Source organism: Eptesicus fuscus, chromosome 17 (genome assembly GCF_027574615.1).
Source record: "Eptesicus fuscus isolate TK198812 chromosome 17, DD_ASM_mEF_20220401, whole genome shotgun sequence".
Taxonomy (NCBI): domain Eukaryota; kingdom Metazoa; phylum Chordata; class Mammalia; order Chiroptera; family Vespertilionidae; genus Eptesicus; species Eptesicus fuscus.
Genome location: NC_072489.1, coordinates 4,095,731 through 4,118,328, shown reverse-complemented (window position 1 = coordinate 4,118,328; position 22,598 = coordinate 4,095,731). Strand labels below are relative to the sequence as shown.

The 22,598-nt window shown below is 47.9% G+C and overlaps 1 protein-coding gene across 2 annotated transcripts in view; it reads left to right on the top strand.

Annotated features, from left to right (window-relative positions):
• ARHGAP22 (Rho GTPase activating protein 22) overlaps positions 1–22,598 on the top strand; it is a 161,669-nt gene that overhangs the window by 114,500 nt on the left and 24,571 nt on the right. The window contains exon 4 of one of the 2 annotated variants that reach the window (XM_028156837.2): positions 20,143–20,271. In XM_028156837.2, coding sequence (XP_028012638.2) covers positions 20,143–20,271 — 129 coding nt within the window. Of the gene's footprint in view, positions 1–20,142; positions 20,320–22,598 lie in introns of both variants that reach the window. The other variant, XM_054728974.1, reaches the window with a different exon arrangement.

Below are 22,598 nucleotides of genomic sequence, written 5' to 3'. Positions count from 1 at the left end.
CCCCTCCCAGTGCACGAATTTTCGTGCACCGGGCCTCTAGTAGATATATAAAGAGGTGCAATAGAAAGCCCGGAGTAGGTGTGCAAACCCCACAGAGGACAGGTGCTGGGCAGTGACGGCCGCAGTGGGGGCACTGGGTACTGAGGGCTTGAGCCGGGGCTCTAACTCTGCCCGGGACTGGGGACGCTTTGTCAGTGTGTCTGATTTCCGTTGCTGTCTTGGCCCTAAAGGAAAGGTGGCCAGTGAGGGCCTGTGGGTGAACTCCCTCCAGGCCCCGAAGACACGTGGGGCCGGGCACTCTCCTCAGGCCTGGAAAGAGTCTTCCCCGTCAGCACGTGCAGGAGGAGAGGGCAGCAGGGCACGCGTGCCCAGGCAGGATGCTGGCAGGCGCCTTCCGTGCTGGCCCGGGTGGCGGGCGGCTCTCTGGTGGCCCCCATCCTGCTCGGGCCAGCATTCTCCTTCCTTCACAGGATTCCATCTCCCTTCTCAGCAGAGAGCGTGCGCCCAGGTAGATGTTACCCGTGTGAGGTTTGTGAAAGCTGCGGACCTGCCCCGATTGCGTCCTCTTTCCTCTGGGGCCCAGGCCTTTGCAGCAACATAGGGACAGATTCAAGAGGGCCCTAAAGGAGCCAGGGCACCCACCACCTCTGCTCCTCTCAGCCCAGGCCCCCCCCCCCACACACACACACCTCTTCTCCCCTGCTCCCAGCACCCTGGGGCAGCGTCTCCACCCAGATGCTGGCAGACCGGGGTGATGTGGCCCACGGCAGTGCTGGGCCGGAGCAGGCTGGGAGGTGAGCATGGTGGCCCTGGGCCTGCAGGTGAGCGGCGGGGACGGCACCTGTGGCTCAATTCCTTTGCTGGAGGATCTGACGGGCGGGCAGGTGGACCGCGGTGCCTTTCATTCCTGTGCCTCCGGCAGGCCTCTGCCTCTTCCTCCCGTGGCCGGTCCCCTGGGGTTCTTAATACCCCCCACCCCCACCCCCGTTCAGACGTATTTTGTGGCACAGACTGAGGCCACAAGGCAGCCGCTCCCTGCTTCCTTAGAGTCCCCGGCCAGGTGCCCACCCAGCAGGCTCCGCTTGCAGCAGCCCCTTCGCTGCTCGCTTCCTGCCTCCTCTCTCCCCGCACTGGGCAGTACAGGCTTTCTGGAAACGCAGAGGCCGGTGTCGCCTCCCCGCTCCCGGCTGAGCTGCTGCGGTGCCGGGGACGCCAGGCGTAGCCACCGTCTCAGCGGCCTGGTCTCAGGATTGACAGCCTGTCAGGGTTTGCTGTGTCGTCTATTCATTGAAGCAAGTGACCAGGCCCCCCCCCGTCTTTAGAGGTAACTGACCGGGTGGGAATGCAGGAAGGAGGGTTCAGTGGGGGCCGTCTCACCGGTCGCCCTCCACAGGGAGCAGCCAGGAGGCCAGACGCCTCCAGATGGCCTGGCTCAGAGCCTCAGCCCTCCACGTGGGTTTGTGAGTGGCTGGCACTTGGGAGGCCAGTTGACAAGTAATTTTCCTCACTCTGCTTAGTCATATGGCCCCGTCAGGATCCTCCCGGCCTCTGTTTGCTGGTCTGCAGAATGGGTGCCGCCGTTGTACCACCTTAGGGGCTTGCTGTCAGGATATGGAGCAAAGCTCTGAGGATGCTGCCCAGCATGTGTGAACATCCAGCGGCGCTGTGTGTTTTATAAGAGAGGTTGCCTGTCACCTCTGCAGAGCCCTCCAAGTGTCCCACAGTGACCCCGCTACTCGGTGAGCCCCCTCCCTTTTCCAGGCACTGGACTAGCTCCCGAGGACCAGGGAGACCGCGGAAGGTGAGGTCTGCTGTCCCGAAACTTGCATTCCTCTCGCAGACACGGTAAACAAGGACACAAATAAGTGAGCCCACTTCTGACAGGGCTGCCTCTGCAGACAAAGGAGGCTGGCGCTCACTGGGTGGGAGGGACCGGGGCTTGAGAGGGTCTCTCCTGGGAAGCGTTCTGTAATGGCTGTGTGAGCGAGGTCAAGGCTGAAGGGACCGCCCGCAGAGCCCCTGAAAGTGCAGAGGTTCGCGTGAAAGAGGGAGTTTGAGGAAGAGGAAGGGGCAAGAAAGGCTGATGGCAGGAAGGGTGGGCAAGTGGGAGATGGGTCACGGACCGAGGGCATGTTAGAGGTGGGTTTTATTCTGAGAACAATAGGCCCTCTGAAGAGTGTTAAGCAGATTTGTTTTGCTCTTAGTTGGATGATTTTCACTGATGAAGGGACAGATGGATGAATGGAGGGACAGACAGATGGGTGAATGGATGGACGGACAGATGGGAGATGGGCAATTGAATGGGTGGCATCGACACAACACAGTTTGGTTCCTGTTGCCTGCCCAGCCCTTTAAGAAGCATCTTCAGAGCAGCCTGTGGCCCAGGGTCCTGACACTGTGGCCCAGGAGGAGTGGATGATGCCAGAGGAGCGGCTGCCAGGCTGGGCAGGGGCTGGCTCAGGCTCAGTCTCAGGGAGGGTGGAAGAGTTGGTGGCAGGAATGCCACCAGGTGTCAGACCGGTGGGGCAGACTGTACCTTCGTTCAGCAACCTGGGAACTTGAGTTCTGACTAGGAAAGAATTCAGAGCCAAGACTCAAAGTATGTATACACCATTTAGCCAGTCCCAGAGGTAGAAGAGGTGAGCTTAGAAGAAATGGGCTCAGGGAACCAGTTTCAGAGGCAGAAGGGCCTTGGGGCTGAGGGAAAAGAGAGGCCAGGAAAATGGCCCCTGGAGGCGTGCTCCCTAGACAGAGCCCCACTGGGTCCTTGTCTTAAGGGTATTTACCTTGGGGTCTCAGGGAGGATCCCAATAGAATATTCTTCAGCCTTCCAGGTGTGGCCTTTCAGGTCACGGTCTCTACTGACTGGTGGAGGCAGGGTCGCTGGTCACTGTGGCTGGTCCCGAGGCAGCCGTGGCTTCGTCTGTCTGCTTTTGCTGCTTTTCTGGGCCTGGGGCTGACGCACAGCTGAGGCCTGGATGTGTCTGATGCGGGTCAGGACCAGGGCTTCATGCTGAAGGGCTGCTCTCCGGCCCCTAGTTCGTCCCCCTCTAAGGGGGTCTAACCCGCAGGACTAGCAACAGGCCAAGGGAGGGAAGGTCAGGGGAGGTCCGAAGCGCAGGACCAGCGATGTGCTGGGAGGAGAGGTCACCCTGGGGGCGAGTCCTTGTGTTCCCAGTTTGCCCATTGCTGTGCCGCCCTGGGGACTGTCCCTGGCCCGTGGGCCCTGCTCTGCTCCTGTCTGCCTAACTGCCTCCTGCGGAAGCACCAGGGTGGCGGCTGATGTCATGGACAGAATCTAGAACTGCGAAGTTCAAATGCTGGCCGTGCCGTTTCTCAGCTGGTGGCCCTGGGCCCCTGGAAGCTCTGGGGGCCCTGGCTGCCCTGTCAGTAACACGGGGTGACAGTGACCTTAGAGGGTGTGACTGCGTGAGAAAGCATTGGCATGCCACAGGCCAGGGCTTCCTTGTCTCATTCAGTCCTCGCCAGAACCTCGCAAGGCAGGTCCAGTTACTGGCTTCTTGTTGATGAAGAAATGGAAACAGAGAAATAGAAACATATTTCCAGTTAGCACTTGCATTTGCCAGGCTCCCTGCATGGGAGGAGGACCGGGAGGCGCCGAGCTGGTGGGGCTGGGTCCGCCTGTGCCCTCAGCCCCGGGCCTGCTGGGGGACGGATGGACCGGCCAGGCCTCCTGCCTGTGCTCTGGCCCGAGAGTGCAGCGGAGGGAGCACGCCAGGCGGCGCGGGCCAGGGACGGGCAGGGGATTTCCACGGCAGGAGGCCCGGCAGCCCCGCACCGGCAGGGGATTGCTTCCCCCTTGCTCCACCCCGGACAGTCCCCCCCGGGGCACTGAGAAGTGCACAAGTTCCAGGAGAGACAAAAAGGGCCTCAGGGCCCAGCAGAGCGCTTGCCCTGCACTGCTCCTGCCTTGAGTTCCCGGAGCCTCATCCTGGGCCTGGCAGTGCCCGGCGACTGCTCCTCCTGCCACAGCCTCGCCACCTCCCGCACCATGCCCTTCTGCCCCGCCAGGCACCTGAGGAGGAGCAGCCGTCTGCCCCGGGGTGAGTGGTGGCCAGGGCCAAGCAGGCTTCGGGAGCACCAGCCGAGGATGATTAAGCCTCGAAGGGCCAGTGGCTTTTGGTGGCTCCCAGCAGCTTAAGAGAAATGAGTGGACGGGAGGGCACAGGGGCAACTTGGAGTCCTGCTTAGGTGCAGCCTGTGCAGCCAGGGACGACCAGAAAAGCCCAGCTGGCGCATAGGCATTGCCGGAGCTGGCAGCACTCCCACACACACACACACTCACACACACACATTCAGACACACACACACTCACACACACACACTCACACACACACACTCACACACACACATTCAGACACACACACTCACACACACACACTCACACACACTCACACACACACACACACACTCACACACACTCACACACACACTCACACACACTCACACACACACACTCACACACACACACTCACACACACTCACACACACACATTCAGACACACACACTCTCACACACACACACTCACACACACACACACTCACACACACATTCAGACACACACACACACACTCACACACACTCACACACATTCAGACACACACACTCACACACACTCACACACACACACTCACACACACTCACACACACTCACACACACTCACACACACACACACACTCACACACACACACTCACACACACGCACGGCAGTCTTGGGATATCTGAGGATGGTCTCCTCTCCTTTCACTGCAGCCAGTCTCAGCCGGCTTACAGCTGCCCACAATGTGGCCCCCAGCCAAGAGTGGCCACTGAGCACCTGAAAGGTGTGTGGGCCCAGTTCTGATGTGCTGTTGGCACAAAACGCACACCCGGTTTTTAAGACTTAGTTATAAGTACTTATATGTAACTAAGATACATTTATCAATATATTTATATCAGTAATTGAGTTTTGTTTATCCATAATTTTTTAAATTTTATTTTATTGCTTAAAGTATTACATATGTCTCCTTTTTTTCCCCATTGACCTTCCCCCGGCCACCCCTATCCCCCAGTATCTTGTGTCCATTGGTTGTGCTTATATGCATGCATACAAGGCCTTCGGTTGATCTCTTACTTCCCCCCCTCCCAAACTTTCCCCAGCTGTCCCACTGTAGTTTGACAGTCTGTTCTATGCTGCTCTGCCTCTGTATCTATTTTTGTTCATCAGTTTATAATGTTCTTTATTATCCATAAATGAGTGAGATCATGTGGTATTTTTCTTTCACTGACTGGCTTATTTCACTTAGCATAATGCTCTCCAGTTCCATCCATGCTGCTGCAAATGGTGAGAATTCCTTCTTTTTTACCGCAGCGTAGTATTCCATTGTGTAGATGTACCACTGTTTTCTAATCCACTCATCTGCTGATGGGCACTTAAGCTGTTTCCAAATCTTAACTATGGTGAATTGTGCTGCTACGAACATAGGGGTGCATATATCCTTTCTGATTCCTGTTTCTAGTTTCTTGGGATATATTCCTAGAAGTGGGATCACTGGGTCAAATGGCAGTGCCATTTTTAATTTTTTGAGGAAACGCCATACTGTTTTCCACAATGGCTGCACCAGTCTGCATTCCCACCAGCAGTGCAGGAGGGTTCCTTTTTCTCCGCATCCTCTCCAGCACTTGTCATTGGTTGATTTGTTGATGATAATCATTCTGACAGGTGTGAGATGGTACCTCATTGTTTTGATTTGCATCTCTCAGATGATTAGTGACTTTGACCATGTTTTCATGTGTCTCTTGGCTTTCTGAATGTCCTCTTTCGAAAAGTGTCTATTTAGGTCCTTTGCCCATTTTTGGATTGGATTGTTTATTTTCCTTTTGTTAAGTTGTATGAGTTCCCTGTAAATGTTGGAGATTAAACCCTTATCAGAGATAACATTGGCAAATATGTTCTCCCATGCAGTGGGCTTTCTTGTTGTTTTGTGGATGGTTTCTTTTGCTGTGCAGAAGCTTTTTATTTTGATGTAGTCCCATTTGTTTATTTTCTCGTTAGTTTCCATTGCCCTAGGAGCTGTATCAGTAAAGATATTGCAACAACAAATGTCTGCTATTTTGCTGCCTATGGCTTCTTCTAAGATTTTTATGGTTTCTCATCTTACATTTAAGTCCTTTATCCATTTTGAGTTTATTTTTGTGTATGGTGTAAGTTGGTGGTCTAGTTTCATTTTTTTGCAAGTATCTGTCCAGTTTTTCCAACACCATTTATTGAAAAGACTGTCTTGTCTTCATTGTATGCTCTTGCCTTCTTTGTCAAATATTCATTGAACATAGTGGCTTGTGTCGATTTCTGGGTTCTCTGTTCTGTTCCATTGGCCTATATATCTGTTCTGGTGCCAGTACCAGGCAGTTTTGAGAACAGTGGCTTTGTAATATAGCTTGATATCTGGTATTGTGATCCCTCCTACATTGTTCTTCTTTCTCAAGATTGCTGCATCTATTCGGGGTCTTTTTTTTTATTCCAGATGAATTCTTGGAGAATTTGTTCTAGGTCTTTGAAGTATGCCATTGGTATTTTAATGGGGATTGAGTTGAATTTATAGATTGCTTTGGGTAGTATGGACATTTTAATGATGTTGATTCTACCAATCCATGAACATGGTATATTCTTCCATTTGTTCATGTCTTCTTCTATCTCTTTTTTCAATGTCCTGTCGTTTTGTGAATATAGGTCTTTTACGTCCTTAGTTAAGTTTATTCCTAGGTATCTTAATTTTTTTGGTGCAGTGGTAAATGGGATTGTTTTTTTTTTTTCCACTTCTCTTTCTGTGAGTTCATTATTAGTGTATAAAAAGGCCATAGATTTCTGGGTGTTAATTTTGTATCCTGCTACATTGCCAAATTCACTTATTAGGTCCAGTAGTTTTTTGATGGAGTCTTTGGGGGCTTTCCTTGTATAGTATCATGTTACCTTTGAATAAGGACAGTTTTACTTCTTCTTTTCCAATTTGGATGCCTTTTATTTCTTCTTGTCTGATTGCTATGGCTAGCACTTCCAGTACTATACTGAATAGGAGTGATGAAAGTAGGCATCCCTGTCTTGTTCCTGTTCTTAGGGGAGATGAGTTTAGTTTTTGCCCATTGAGTATGATGTTGGCTGTAGGTTTGTCGTATAAGGCTTTTATTATGTTGAGGTATGATCCCTCTATTCCCACTTTGCTGAGAGTTTTTATCAAGAAAGGGTGTTGGATTTTGTCAAATGCTTTTTCTGCATCGATTGATATGATTATGTGATTTTTGTTCTCAGTTTGTTTATGTGATGTATCACATTTATTGATTTGCAGATATTGTACCATCCTTGCATCCCTGGAATAAACCCCACTTGGTCATGGTGTATGATCTTTCTAATGTATTGCTGAGTCTGATTTGCTAGAATTTTGTTGAGGATTTTAGCATCTATGTTCATCAAGGATATTGGCCTGTAGTTCTCTTTTTTTGCGTTGTCTTTATCTTGTTTTGGAATTAGGGTAATGCTGGCTTCATAGAAAGAGCTTGGCCATGTGCCTTCCTCTTTAATTTTTTGGAATAGTCTGAGGAGGATAGGTTTTAGTTCTTCTTTGAATGCTTGGTACAACTCCCCTGTAAAGCCGTCCAGACCAGGGCTTTTGTTTGCTGGAAGATTTTTGATCACTGCTTCAATTTCTTCGGTAGTTATAGGCCTATTCAGGTATTTGATTCTTCTTGATTGAGTTTTGGGAGCTTGTATTTTTCTAAGAATATGTCCATTTCATCTAGGTTTTCCATTTTGTTGGAATAGAGTTTTTCATAGTATTTTTTCATAATTCTTTGTATTTCTGTGGGATTGGTTGTTACTTTGCCTCTTTCATTTCTGATTTTGTTTATTTGGGTCCTCTCTCTTTGCTTCTTGGTGAGCCTGGCTAGAGGCTCATCAATATTGTTTATCCTTTCAAAGAACCAGCTCTTGGTTTTGTTGATCTTTTGTATTGTTTTTTTGGTCTCTATGTCATTTATCTCTGCTCTGATCTTTATTACTTCTTTACTTCTGCTTATGCTGGGCTTTTCTTGTTGCTCTCTTTCTAATTCTTTGAGTTGTAGGGTTAGATAATTTATTATCATCTTTTCTTGTTTTTTGAGATAGTCCTGCAGAGCTATGAACTTCCCTCTCAAGACTGCTTTCGCTGTGTCCCATAGATTTTGGATTGTTGTGTTTTCATTGTCATTTGTTTCCATGATGCTTTTTATTTCTTCTTTGATCTCTTTGGTAACCCAATCATTATTTAAAAGCATGCTATTTAACCTCCAGGTGTTTGATTTTTTTTATTGTTTTTATTGTAGTTGATTTCTAGTTTTATGCCATTGAGATCTGAGAAGATGCTTGATATGATTTCTATCTTCTTGAATTTGAAGAGACTTTGCCTGTGCTATAATATGTGGTCTATCTTTGAAAATGACCCATGTGCACTTGAGAAAAATGTATATTCTGTGGCTTTGGGGTGGAATGTTCTGAAGATGTCAATTAATTCCATCTGATCTAGTGAGTCATTTAGGATTGATGTTTCTTTGCTGACTTTTTTGTTTAGAGGATTTGTCCAGTGGTGTTAGGAGTATTAAAGTCCTCTACTATGACTGTATTGCTGTCAAGCTCTCCCATGATATCCTCCAGAAGTTTTTTTATGTATTTGGGTGCTCCTGTATTGGGTGCATATATGTTTACCAGAGTTATATCTTTTTGTTGAATTGCTCCCTTTAGTATTATGAAGTGGCCTTCCTTATCTCTTGTTATCTCTTCCTTATCTCCTTCACTTTGAGGTCTAATTTGTCGGATATAAGTATTGCTACCCCAGCTTTTTTTTTTTTTTCATTTCCATTCGCCTGAAAAACCTTTTTCCATCCCTTCACCATCAGTTTGTGTGAGTCCTTTGTTCTAAGGTGGGTTTCCTGTAGACAGCAGATATATGGGTCATGTTTTCTTATTCACTCAGCTACCCTATGTCTTTTGATTGGGGCATTTAACCCATTTACATTTAAAGTTATTATTGATAGGTACTTGTTTGTCACCATTTTTATTCTTTATGCCTGTGTTCCTTCATCCCTTCCTATTTCTTCTTTTAATAGCAGACCCTTTAGCATTTCTTGTATTGCTAGTTTGGTGGTAATAAACTTCCTTAGTCCTTTTTTGTCTATGAAGCTCCTGATTTCACCCTCAATTTTTATTGATAGCCTTGCTGGGTACAGTATTCTTGGATTCAAACCCTTGCTTTGCATGACTTTGTATATTTCATTCCATTCCCTTCTTGCCTGATGTGTTTCTGTTGAGAAATCAGTTGATAATCTGATGGGAGATCCTTTGTAGGTAACTTTCTGTCTCTCTCTGGCAGCCGTTAAGATTCTTACTTTGTCGTTGGTGTTTGCCAATTTAATTATAATGTGTCTTGGCATCGATCTTTTGGGCTTCATCTTGTTTGGGACTCTGTGAGCTTCTTGGACTTGTGTGAGTTTTTTTCTTCCCTATATCAGGGAAGTTTTCTGTCATTATTTCTTCATACAGGTTTTCTGTTCCTTGCTCAGTTTCCTCTCCTTCTGGTACCCCTATTATGTGGATGTTGTTTTGTTTCGTGTTATCCCAAAGTTCCCTTAGGCTCTCCTCCTGTTTTTTAAGTTTTCTTTCTAGATGCTGCTCTGCTTGGGTATTTTTTCCTACCTTGTCTTCTAGCTCACTGATGCTGTCCTCCAGTTCTTCTAGTCTACTGTTGATGCTTTCTATTGAGTTCTTTATTGCAGTGATGTCATTTTTCATTTCTTCTTGGTTCTTCTTCATTTCCTCTTGGTTCTTACACATATTGTTGAATTAGCTTCCATCCTTTTCAGTGACCATATGACCATTGCTCTGAATTCTTTATCTGTCATATTGTTTGCCTCCATTTCATTTACTTCCTTTTCTGGTTATACCTCCTTTTCTTTCGAATGTGGGCTGTTTCTTTGTCTCCCCATGATCTCTCCTCTCAGGGTTTCTGGTTATGGAGCTCTCTCTCTCCTGCGTTGACTTAAAGGCACAAAATACAACACAACAAGACACAATGCACAGGGCACCAAACACAAATGTCTTCACAATATTAATACCCCTAAATGAAGGTGGCCACCTGAGAAAAGAGAATTAGGAAATAGAGAAGAGTGCAAAAATGATATTGAGAAAAGGAAAAAATGTAAGAGGGAAAAGAAAGAAAAGAAACAAAGAAGGGGGAAAATATGTATATGGGGAGAAAACTCCAATAAAACAACAACTAACTCAAAAACTGCAAACAACAAACACCCAGAGATGAATGCAAACTACAGAGAACAACTAATCCAAAAAATGCAAACAACAAACATCCAAACAACAAACACCCAGATGAATCTGAGGAGGCAGAGCTTATTTTCAGGAGGTAAGGTCAAGGAATTGAATGAATGAGGAAATAGCCACAATTCAGTATGGAGGAAGTAGAAAGAGAATGGGTGTTTAAGAAGAAAAGTAAAAAACTAAATACAAAAAAAAAGAAAAAAATAGAGAGAGAGAAATATTTAAAGCTCCTTCTTTAATCTATCTATGTATTTGTTTATTATTGGAAAAGGAGGATAAAGAGTAGATAGGTCTGAGTTGGTGATTGGAATTAGTTAAGCTATTAGTAGAAGAAGAGAACAAGTGAGGAGAGGAAAAACAGAAGCAAAAAACAAACAAAACTAACTCATAATCAAACAAACAACAACAAGACAGAAAGAAAGAAAAGGCCAAAAAAAAAAAAAGAGAAAAAGAAAAAGAAATTGGATAGTGAAGAAAGAGAAGAGAGAAATGTGTATGGGTTTGGAGCAGGGGACAGGAAATTAGATATATGAGTAAGATCAATTTTTAACAGGGAGTAAGAAGAAAGGGTAGAGAAAAACTAAAGCAGGAAGAGGGTAAGAGAAACAGGACAAAAGGGGGGAAAAGTGATGAAGAGAGTGTTGGCATAAAGGAAAAATTGAGATAGAGTAAAATAATGCTAAAGGGAAAATCAAAATAGAATGCATAACACTAATCCCAAAATAAAATAAAATAAAATAAAGAAAAAATAACATAAAACTTTTTTAAAAGGGTAAATAAATAGTATTAATACTAAGAGTTAAAAATAAAAATATAATAAAAAACAAGGTAAAATATAGTGAGAGAAAAAAAATAGTTTATTAAGTAAAAGATAAAAAATAAAAATGTGAAGCAGTGAAGGTCGTTCACTTCCTCCACTGGTATGCTTGGCACATCTGTTTCCTTGCAGGTAGTCAGCACAGTATTGAAGTTCCCTGCATTCCACCATTTCTCTGTGTCATAAGCCACAATCCTATTTTCAAGCAGACGGGCTCTCTCTGCTCTCTGGTTCTCAGTCTGTCTTTAGTTGTATTTACACAAAAGAGTCAATTTCTGCTCCAGCCCCTGGGTGACAGTGTTTCTGTCTTAATATCCGGGGCTAAAAGGCCTCTCTACTCTGGTTCTGTGCACGACTCTGTGTGTGACTCTGTGTGGCTAGTACAGTACTTCAGGCTGCCTTTCTGGGTCCAGTCCAGCTGTGGGTTAATATCTAGAATCCCCTTCTGCCAGTAGCCCTGTGGACCCCCTTCCACATTCGAGGACTACACTGACCCCAACGGCTGTGAATTTTGTGGGGGACAGTCTTTCTCTGAGGTTCTAGTTCCCTCTGCGTGCGTTTCTCCCTCCAGCCTGGATCCCAAATCTCACCTTTCGTCAGGCAATGCCAGCTGTGTCTAATTCACCAGTTCTGGGTGGTGCTCTTTGATTCAGCTGTTCCTTCTGCTCTGTGAGAAGGCGCAGGGCCCGTCTGAGAGTTTGTCTCCCCCTGAGCAGACCTCCCAGGCGCCCGTGGTTGGGGAGGTTGGAATTCCGGCATTCCTGGATTCGCAGCCATCTCCCCTTCAAGATGGTGCAGCCTCTGCGGCAGAGCCGGCCACTCTGGGAGAGATTTCAGCTGCAGTAGAGGCTGTCCCATCACGGGGGTCAGTCCGCCAGTCCCCACCAGCCCCTTGGAGTATAGCTGTCCCTCACTCACAAATACTGACACTCCCCACACGTCCATGCACTCTCCTTTCGTTCTCTCACTCTCACACTGTTTAGCAGCCTGCAGTCCCGTCGGCAGCCATCTTGGATCCTATCCATAATTTGTAAGTGTTGAAATGAACACTGTTTTAGATGTATTGGGATAAATAAAAGGTATTCAAAATGATTTCATCTATTTTTTCTTTTTAATGTAGCTACTTAAACATTTAAAATCAAATAGGGCTCGAATTCAATTTTCATTGGGCTGTACTACTCCAGAGAGCCCTGGCCCCACCCTTGGCCTTCATCTCTGGGGTCCCTTCTGGGGCTCCCTCTGAAGCCCCTCCCCTGGGCAGCAAGCAAAGTGACTCCTTTGCTGTTTGAGCATCTCTGTCCGCCCAGGTGGAGGAGCTAACTCAGACATCATTTGGTTAGCACCGGAGGCTGAGAGCTGGCTCGCTTGCCCGTCATTGAAAGCCCGTGGCTGCTGTGGTTTACAGATGCTTCCCCAGGTATCATTGGCCCTCTTTTCGTTTACTGTGAAAACTTTTACATAGAGGAGTTGAAAGATAGTTCTTGTCCCACACCCCTGCTGGGACAGCTCTGTTTTGGAGTTCCCAGCTCGACCCCAGAGTCACTTGCGTGGGTGGAGGGAGACTCACAAAAGGAAGTTCTTAAGTGCAGGAGCTCGGAGGGAACCTGGATGCTGGGCTGGCATGACCAGCCGACGCAGCCCAGTGGGGCCGGGCTGGGAGCCAGACTGCCTGGGTTGGAGTTCACTGGGAGGCTGCGTGGGCGTGTTTCTAACATCTTTGGGCCTCGGTTTCTTCCTCTTTATTTTTTATTGAGGTTTTATTGACACAAACATTATGTTAGTTTCACATGTCCAACATAACGATTTGATATTTGTATATATTGTGTAATGATCACATCAAGTCTGCTAACATCTGTCGCCACACGTAATTACAGAACGTTTTTCCTTGTGATGAGAACTTCTAATGTCTACTTTCTTGGCTCCTTTCAAACATGCAGTGCATTGTTATTAAGCAGAGTTGCCATGCTGTTCATCACACCTCCATGGCTTACTTATTTTATAACTGGAAGTTTGTTCCTTTTGACTCCCACCCTTACCTGTGTCCACCACCGCTCTGTTCTCTGAGCTTCGTTGTTTTGTTTTGTTTTTAGATCCTACATGTAAGTGAGAACATACAGTACTTGTCTTTCTCTGTCTGGCTGATTTCACTTGGCATAAGCCCTCAGGGTCCACCCATGTTGTTGCAGATGGCAAGATTTTATTCTTGCTTTATGGCTGTTATATAAAACATATCACATTTTCTTTATCCATTAATCCATCAGTGGGCACTTAGTTTGTTTCCATATCTTGCCTATGGTGAATAGTTCTGCAATAAACATGGGGTGCATATATATTTACACATATGTGTATTTAAATTGATTTGAGAGAGAGGAAGGGGGGAGAGAGAAAGAAACACCTATCGGTTGCCTCACGCACACACTCTGGCCATGAATCAAACGCTGGGCACGCACCCCGACCCAGAATCCAACCCAACACGTTTTGATGCACAGGTCGATGCTCCAACCAACCGAGCCACCCAGTCAGGGCGCATGTATATTTCTGAGTTAGTGCTTTTACTTCGTTCAGATAAGTACCCGGAGGTTGAATTGATGGGTCATGTGGTAGTTCTATTTTTAATTTTTTGAGAAACCACATTTTTGTTCCATAATGGCTGCACCAACTTATGCTCCCACTAATGGCGAACAAGGGTCCCTTCCTGCCACATGCTCACCAACCTGTTACCTCTGCCTTTTGGATGGCAGCATCCTAACGGGTGAGGTGGCATCTCGTGTTTTGATTTGCATTTCCTGATATTTAATGATATTGAACATCTTTTCATGTACCTGTTGTCTATCTGTATATCATCTTTGGAAAAATATCTCTTCAGATCCACTGCCATTTTTAAAAGTCATTGTTTTTGTTTTTTTTGCTATTGAGTTGTATAAGTTCTTTATATATTTTGGATATTAACCCCTCACTGGATATGATTTGCAAATATTTTCTCCATCTTTTTCTCAAAAATGGGGATAATGACACCACGTTCTTTGAGTGATCAAACCGCTAAGGCTCATCAGTGGGTTCCCTTCGCCGGTGTTCGCGTGGGTGCGTGTGGGCGCCGGCCGGGCCCCGCCGCGGCTTCTCTCCTCCTCCCACGACTCCCGTGCCCTCCCGTGCCGTCCCGGCGCCCGGCGCTGCGGTTACTTATAAAATATATGCGACTGGATTGTGATAAGTGCTATGGAAATATAAGGTCAGGAAGGGGCCTGGGCTGTGGTGGGTGCTGTGGAGTGAGGTTTAAATAGAGCGGCCCAGGTTCCCAGGAAGGCGGCCTTTGAGGACAGACCCGCGGAGGTAAGGGAACAAGCCGTGCCAGTGTCGGGGTAACAGCCTTTCGGCAACAGCAGGGCAGGGGGACTCCGGTGCAAAGGCCCCAGCTGGCGAGCCTGGTTGTTCAGAAATGGCGAAGAGCAGGCGGCGAGCAGCTAGAGGCCAGAGGAGCCGCAGTGAGAAGGGAGAGGAGGGCTGAGGGATTGGTGAGAGGGCCTTGGCAGGGTTTGGAGCAGATGGTATGAGCTGGTTTGGATCTTAACTGATTTAGTCTCCTATCTACAACAACCCAGAAAAAGACAAAATGTGAGCAACATGTTTTTCAAAATACTGGACATGGGCAGTGACGGACTGTGACCTCCCCGCCCCCAGAGACAAGTGACGGAGCCCTGCACATGCTCAGCTACTGCCCCTAGGGTGCTTCTGGCTGTGACGGGGAGAGGAACCCCAGGGGTGGGGAGGGCACAGGACTCCACGAGTCAAGGAGACAGAGCTGGGAGACCAATGTATCCGGATTTTCAGGAGAGAGTACGGAGGAGGAAAGAGCTGCTCAGGAGAAAAACTCCTGTGAGAAGTCATCACGTGCATGTCGGGAGATTTCCGATTTTATTAATCTCAAAAAACCAGCTTTTTGTTTTAGTGACTTTGTTGTCTATGTCTTTGTCTTCGTTTTTCTGCTTAATAAACTTTTTAATAAAAGGGCTAGATAGAAATATTTTAGATTTTAAGTTCATATGGTCTGTGCCACAACTATCCACCCTGCTGTTGTAAAATTAACACTCTAGCAAGACTGATAGAGGAAAAAGAGAGAAGACACACATTACCGATACCAGAAATGAGAGGGTTGACGTCACTAGAGTCTTCAAATATTAAAATATAATAAGGGAATATTATGAACAACTTTACATCAATAAACTCAACAATTTAGATGAAACAAATTCCTTGAAAGATACAAAGTACCAATGCTCACCAAGAAGAAATAGATGCATATGTTAAATTAAACTTAATATTAACACACCTTCCCCAAAAGAAGAGTCCAGGTCTAGGTGGCCTCACTGGTGAATTCTACCAACATTAACAAGTAAGTAATAGTAACAAATAAGTAACACAGACTCTTCCAAACATATTGAAAAGGAAGGATACTCGCCAGCTTGTTCTGTGAAGCATGCATTATCCTGATACCAAAACTGACAAAGACTTTGTAAGAAAAGAAAATGTCAGGCCAATATCCATTATGAATATAAATGAAAAATTCTCAACAAAATTTTAGCAAATTGAATTCAACAATATATAAAAAGAATAATACATCATGACCAATTGGGATTCCAGGAATGCAAGGTTGGTTTAAGATTTGAAAATTCATCAATGTAATTTATCATATTAAAAAACTAAAAAATAAAATTATGTGATGTCTCAATAGATACATAAAAACATCTGACAAAATCCAAACATCCATTTCTGATTTAAAAAACAAAAACTCTCAGCAAGCTGGAAACAGAAGAGAACTTCCTCAACCTGAGAAAGGACATCGACAAAAAACCTACATCAGATATACTTATTGGAATGCTTTTTGCCATAAGATGAACAAGACAAGGACGTCTATTCTCACCACTTCTATTTAACATTGTGTAATTGAGGCTATAGTAAGTGCAATGAATGACAAGAGAAAGAAATAAAGGCACCCAGATTGGAAGGTAAAACTAAAACTCTATTTATTTGCAGATGGTACAATTGCCTGTATAGGTGCTCTCCCAAGTCAATAGAGAAAGGATGGTCTATTCAACAAATGGTGCCAGAACAGCTGGACAATCAGGTACAAAAGGATGAACTCATACTTTGCACGATATACTAAAACTAACTCATAGACCTAGATATAAGCCCTAAAACTATGAAACTTTTACAAGAAAACTTTTATGTCCTTGGCTTAAGGAAATATTTCTTAGGTACAAAACCAGAAGCACCCTCCATAAAAGAAAAAGGTTAATAAATTGGGCTTGATCAAAATTAAAAACTTCTCTTCTTAACCTTTTGCACTCGGATGTCGAATGTGACGGTTATAGAATGTATCAATAATTTGAAATATAAAAAAAATCCAAATAAGTTTGTATGAAAAGAAACTCCAGTTTTTTATTCTACTGCTGCACTTTGTAAAATCTGGGGTATTTAAAAAATTAAATCCCGAGTAGAATAAAGGAATCGAGAAAAAAGCAAGTGAGTGCAAAGGGTTAAAAATCCACTGTGACTAGAATGAAAAGAAAAGGCACCGACTGGGAGAAGTATTTGCAAAGCACCTGTCTGATAAAGGACGTGTACCCAGAATATGTGAAGAGCTCAAATCTCAATAATAATGAAAATGGACAAAAGATATTTCACCAAAGCAGATACAGGGATGGCACCTAAGTACATAACAGGATGTCCGACATCTTTAGTCGTTGGGAAATGCAGACGCAGACACTCGGGGTACAGCTGCGCACCCGTTAGAGTGGCAGGAAGTCCGAAGGCCGGCCAGACCAGGTGTTGGCGAGGAAGGAGGGCCGGGAGCTCCGCCCTTCCGGGGGGTGTACTGGGAAAGGTGCAGTCACTTCGGAAAACAGTTTGTGGCGATTTCTTAGAAAGCCAAACATATGTATATAACATATGTGCATACATAAACATACATACATGGAAATACATTAACAACTTAAATACACAGGCTTAGAGCACCATGCGAGCGAGACCATGGGCAGGGGCACAGCTGGGCATGGGAACAGCTGTCAACATCTGGGCAGGGCAGGGCCAAGTTCGATAGGTGATGTTCATATAAAGCCTACATGACGTGGGTGGCCCTCTTTGGGAAAAAGAATTGAAAAATGAGACATTCCAATTTAGCATAAAGTTGAGTATTCATTTAGGACGAACAAGTACCCACAACAAGTTCTTGGAGCCGCTTTCTTCTGAGCCATGTTGAGACTCTTCCAGAGAAGCCCCTCGTGGCAACCAGCTGCCCCTCCTCACTTAGAACCCTCAGCCATCTCAGTCCTCAAGGCCACGGGCGTGGGGTCCCACCGGTGTCGAGCCTATACCCCCATGGGTGCCGCCTGCAGCCGGCTGAGCTGTGGGTGTCCTCTGTGCCTTCAGCAGGTCCACTGCTTCTGGCCGTCAGGCTCCCTGTCTCTGCCTGAGCCGCCCCCTCGCCACCCCTGCTTGCTGCTGCTCAGTAGCTGTGTGAACCCAGGGAGCAGGCTGTGTGTGTAGTGAGGGCTCCAGAGGCACCGTGGGGCCTGGGCTGTCTTGTCTCCTTGCTCACCAGCCTCCTCAGCTTTGGGCCGCACTGGCCTCTCCTGCTTCCCACCTGGCCTCAGGCCTTGCTCCCAGCGCCCCTCCCCCTGCTCCAGCTTCCCCAGCCGTCTGGTGGCATTGCTGTGACCACGACACCAGACCCCAGCAGGTCCATGAGCTGGGTCCAGAGCTGAGGACTTGGAATCCCTGACTCTGCTGTGCATTGGCGGTGTGAGTTCAGGCAGGTTCCTTAATCCCGTGTGCTTCAGTGTCCTCACCTGTAAAATGCAGGTGGTAAATGTTTTCCCTCAGAGGCGCTGTGAAGCTTAAAGGGTCTAGGAGGGCACATGTGTCTGTCGCTTTGCTCATTTGAGTGTCTGCAGCTCCTGGAAGAGTCCCAGGCACGTGCTAGGTGCTCAGTGAGCACTTGCTTCTGCCTGGTCTGCACCCTGGGGCTGCGGCATCCAGCGAGGATGGAGGGTCCCAATTCTCCCAACCCCATCCCATCCCCTTGGGAACACAGGTCTGTGGCCTCACTCCACTGCCCACGGTCCTGGTTAGGGTCTGAGGCTCTGGGACCAGAGGCAAGTATATAGGCAAGTTACATATTATGTGATGTTGGCGGGGGGAGGGGAGAGGGCTGCATAAAGACAAGATTATTCTTGAAAATCCCTTAAATTGCCGATGAAGTTCAGTATAAATGGTTTATATACATCCCAAATACTAGTTCATTTACATATGAAAGAGTAATTCCTGAACACATGAGACCCTCTGGATTTACTGCAGGGAAAACCTCAGATTACCAATAGCTGTCTGAGCTTTTCCTCCTTGTGCCTTTATTTTATTTTAAAAATATTTATTGTTGAAAGTATGACAGATGTTTTCTTTTTTCGCCCATTGACCCCTTATAGCCCACTGCCACCCCTCTCCCCCTCCCCGTTCCCACCATGCCTTCACCACACTATTGTCTATGTCCATGGGTCATGCATAAATGAATACAAATTCCTTGGTTGATCACTTCCCTCCAACCCACCCTCCCCCGCCTTCCCTCTGAGATTCAACAGTCTGTTCCTTGCTTCCATGTCTCTAGACCCGTTCCGTTCATCAGTTTATTTTGTTCATTAGATTCCATATATGAGTGCAATCACATGATACTTGTCTTTCTTTGACTGACTTATTTCACTTAGCATGATACTCTCCTGGTCCCTCCATGCTGTCTCAAAGGGTAAGAGATCCTTCTTTTTACTGCTGCATAGTATTCCATGGTACAAACGTACCACAGTTTTTTATCCACTCATCTACCAATGGACACTAAGGCTGTTTACAGATCTTAGCTATTATAAATTGTGCTGCTATGAACATAGGGGTGCATATATCCTTTCTGATTGGTGTTTCTGATTTCTTGGGATATATTCCTAGAAGTGGGATTACTGGGTCAAATGGGAGTTCCATTTTTAGTTTTTTGAGGAAACTCCATACTGTTCTCCACAGTGGCTGCACCAGTCTGCATTCCCACCAGCAGTGCACAAGTGTTCCTTTTCTCCGCATCCTCGCCAGCACTTGTCATTTGTTGATTTGTTGATGGTAGCCATTCTGACAGGTGTGAGGTGGTACCTTATTGTCATTTTAATTTGCATCTTTCTGATGATGCGCAATTAATATTTGACAAAGGAGGCAAGAGCATACAATGGAGTAAAGACAGTCTCTTCAATAAATGGTGCTGGGAAAATTGGACAGATACATGCAAAAAAATGAAACTAGACCACCAACTTACACCATACACTAGAATAAACTCAAAATGGATAAAGACTTAAATGTAAGTTGGGAAACCATAAAAATCCTAAAGGAAACCATAGGCAGCAAAATCTCAGACATCTCTTGTAGTAATACGTTTAGGGATACAGCTCCGAGGGCAAAGGAAACCAAGGAGAAAGTAAACAAATTGAACGACATCAAAATAAAAGGCTCTGCACAGAGAAAGAAACCGTCCACAAAACAACAAGGGAGCCCCCATCTGCCTTAGATTGGAGTCCGTGTGTGGCTGGGAGCGGGGACAGGGCAGAAATTTGGAATTTTACCCTGGGCTCTGACCTCCAAGCGGGCCTCCAACCTGTATGCTTTGTAAAATAGTGCCCCAGGATGGTTTAATGATCCTGATTCGATACAGGAAAATAACAAGACTACAGGAGCAATCCCCCGAAAGTGCCCCACGGCAGGTATGAGGCTTGAAAGGATGGGCTGTGGAGGTAGAACCCAGAGCAGGGCTGTTGCTGAAGTTTGCGGAGAGACGCCCTTCATAGCCAGGAATGAAACGATGATGGTGTGAGGCTGGAGAGGGGCGAGGGGAGGGCACCGTGTCCGCACAGGGTCCCGGGGTAAGCCTGTGTCTCCCTGTCTTGCAGGTGGTGCCGGGGAGCGGGAGAAGGTGCCGGCCAGCCCCGAGGGGCTCCTGCTCATGGCCAGTTCTCAGCGAGACATGGAGGACTGGGTGCAGGCCATCCGCCGGGTCATCTGGGCCCCGTTTGGTGGAGGTACTGCCCGTAGCCTGCATGCTCACCCTCTAGAACCCTTGCGTCCAGGTAATTGCGCCCCTCCCCCCGCTCGGGCCGGCAGCGCCCTCTTGCCCAGGACCCCGGGCTGGGTCCAGGCTTCTCAGGCCGGCAGTGCTGTCCTCTGCGGCCGGCCCTCGAGAGCTGGCCCCAGGGGCACAGGCAGCCCCGGCAGGAAAACCAGGGCCACTTTCCAGACGTGCCCTCCTCCGGCACACCGCACACCGTGGGCTTTGCATGCTGGCCTCTGCACCAGACCCTGCTGTGCTTTGGTGCGTGCGGTCTGTGCCTGGCCGGGGGGAGCGCTCGGAGTCAGAGCAGGTGCCTAGCACAGTGTCCCTCCCTCTGCGGTGCCTGTGCAGACACCGAGGCCCTGTCCCGGACAGGACAGCGGCAGCTCCACTCACTCACGTCCTCCTGTGTTCACACCTGTGTTGGCGCCTAGAAGGTGGTGAGTTTTGTTCTAGGTACTGCAGTTCGGGGGGGGGGGGGGCGGGGGGAGAAGGGGGGAGGGGGTGGTGAACAAAGCTGGTGGTGACCCCGCCCCCCCCTCCGCTTTCCTGAGGGGCAGGGAGACAAGCCGCAGTTCCACAGTTCCTGTGTCCCAAGTGAGAGGCAGTGAGGGCCACAGCCGGTGGGAGGACAGTGGGACCTGGAGGCCAGCTCAGTGCAGTCGCCAGGAGAACGCAGGGAAGCGCACGCAGCAGGGGGACTAGCGAGTGCGTGGGCCCTGCGGCGGGATCGGGCGGGCGGTGGGAACACAGGGAATCTCAGAAAGCAGGTGCCTCTGAGGAGCGAGGGCGCTGGAGTGGAGCCCTGAGGCAAGAGAGGGCACCAGGGCCTGGGAACATGGGGTTCCAGATTTTGTTCTAAATCGATGGGGCGTCAGGGAGGCTCTGAGCAGGAGACAGACATGACCTGGTTTAGATGGATGAAAGGAGCCCGGGCCGCCCTGCGGGGGTGGCCGCGGACAGGGGTGGACACGGCAGTCTGGGGCGTGGCCGGGTGGGCGTGAGGACTGAAGAGTGGTCGCCGCAGCTGCTCTGCAGGCGGGTTTGTGATGGTCTGGACGTGGGCTCAGGAGAGAGCAAAGGTGACGCCGGCTGGGCAGTTGCTGTGTCCAGGGGTCCGTGTCCCCATGAATCATCACGAAAAGAAGTTTCGGGGGGGGATCGCCTCGCCGGCTGGGCTGGGCCAGCGGCTTCCTGCTGAGTGTGTAGACCAGGGGCCTTCGGCCGCCGGGCTCTGGCACAGGAGGCAAGGGAGTCCCGGCTCTCCCACTCGGTGTTTAATTGGTGCCCAGTCCAGGCAGAGGCCAAAGGTCACCTTTGGGGGCTGGCAGCACATCTCCAGGTCCTGCACCCCTCGTGGCGGGGCCCCTTCCCGCCTCCCCTCCCCTGCCCTCCTCTCCGTTTCTGGCTACAGAACGCCTGACCACCTTTCAGAGAACACAGAGCTCCTATGCAGTGCAGTCGCTATAACTTTGAAAGTTACAGTTTTCCTCCTGGGCTTCATACGTGTCCTCACACTGTTAGCCATAGCCTCCTGCCCCTGACGGTCGCAGCGGGCATGACCCACAGCCCCAATTTAATGGCCGGGAGGACTCACGCCTGCCGAGGGTTTTGGCAGCCTCAACGGGCGTCCTTTGGTGCAAGGTGGTTGATAGTGAGCCGACAGAACATTCTAGGCTTCCATGTGGCTGGAGTTTGCTTTGTGATAAGTGGCACTTTTGAACACCAGAAATAGGAAGACATAGCCGTGATCTTGGGGTAGAGAAAGATTTGTAAAATGAATGACAGAAAGCGTTGCTCTTGTAGGAAAAGATTGACAAATTGTACTATATAAAATGAAGAGCATCAATTCTTTAAAGGCAGATTGAAAAAGTGAAAAGCAGCTATAGTTTGAAAGAAGGTATTTGCTACCTCTACAACCACCAAATGACTCACTCTTCAGACTCCTACAAACCAGGGAGGCCAAGACAGACACGCGGTGAAACTTAGGCAAGACACTGGAACCGCTTCGCAGGAGAAGAAACCCCCCTGAGCAGTGAGCATAGGCAGATGCCCAGCCTCAGCAGTACCCAGGGAAGTGCCCATTAAACCAAACGCGATCCTTCTCACCCCCCGCGTGGCTAAAAGGACCGTCGGTTCCACGCGGTGCTGAGGGCAGCGTGCCACTGACACGTGGCGATGTCGCTAGGGAAGTCGTTGGCGGTCCCTGCAGAAGTCGGTGCTGGGCACACCTATGTTTTAGTGCAGTGGTCGGCAAACTCATTAGTCAACAGAGCCAAATATCAACAGGACAACGAT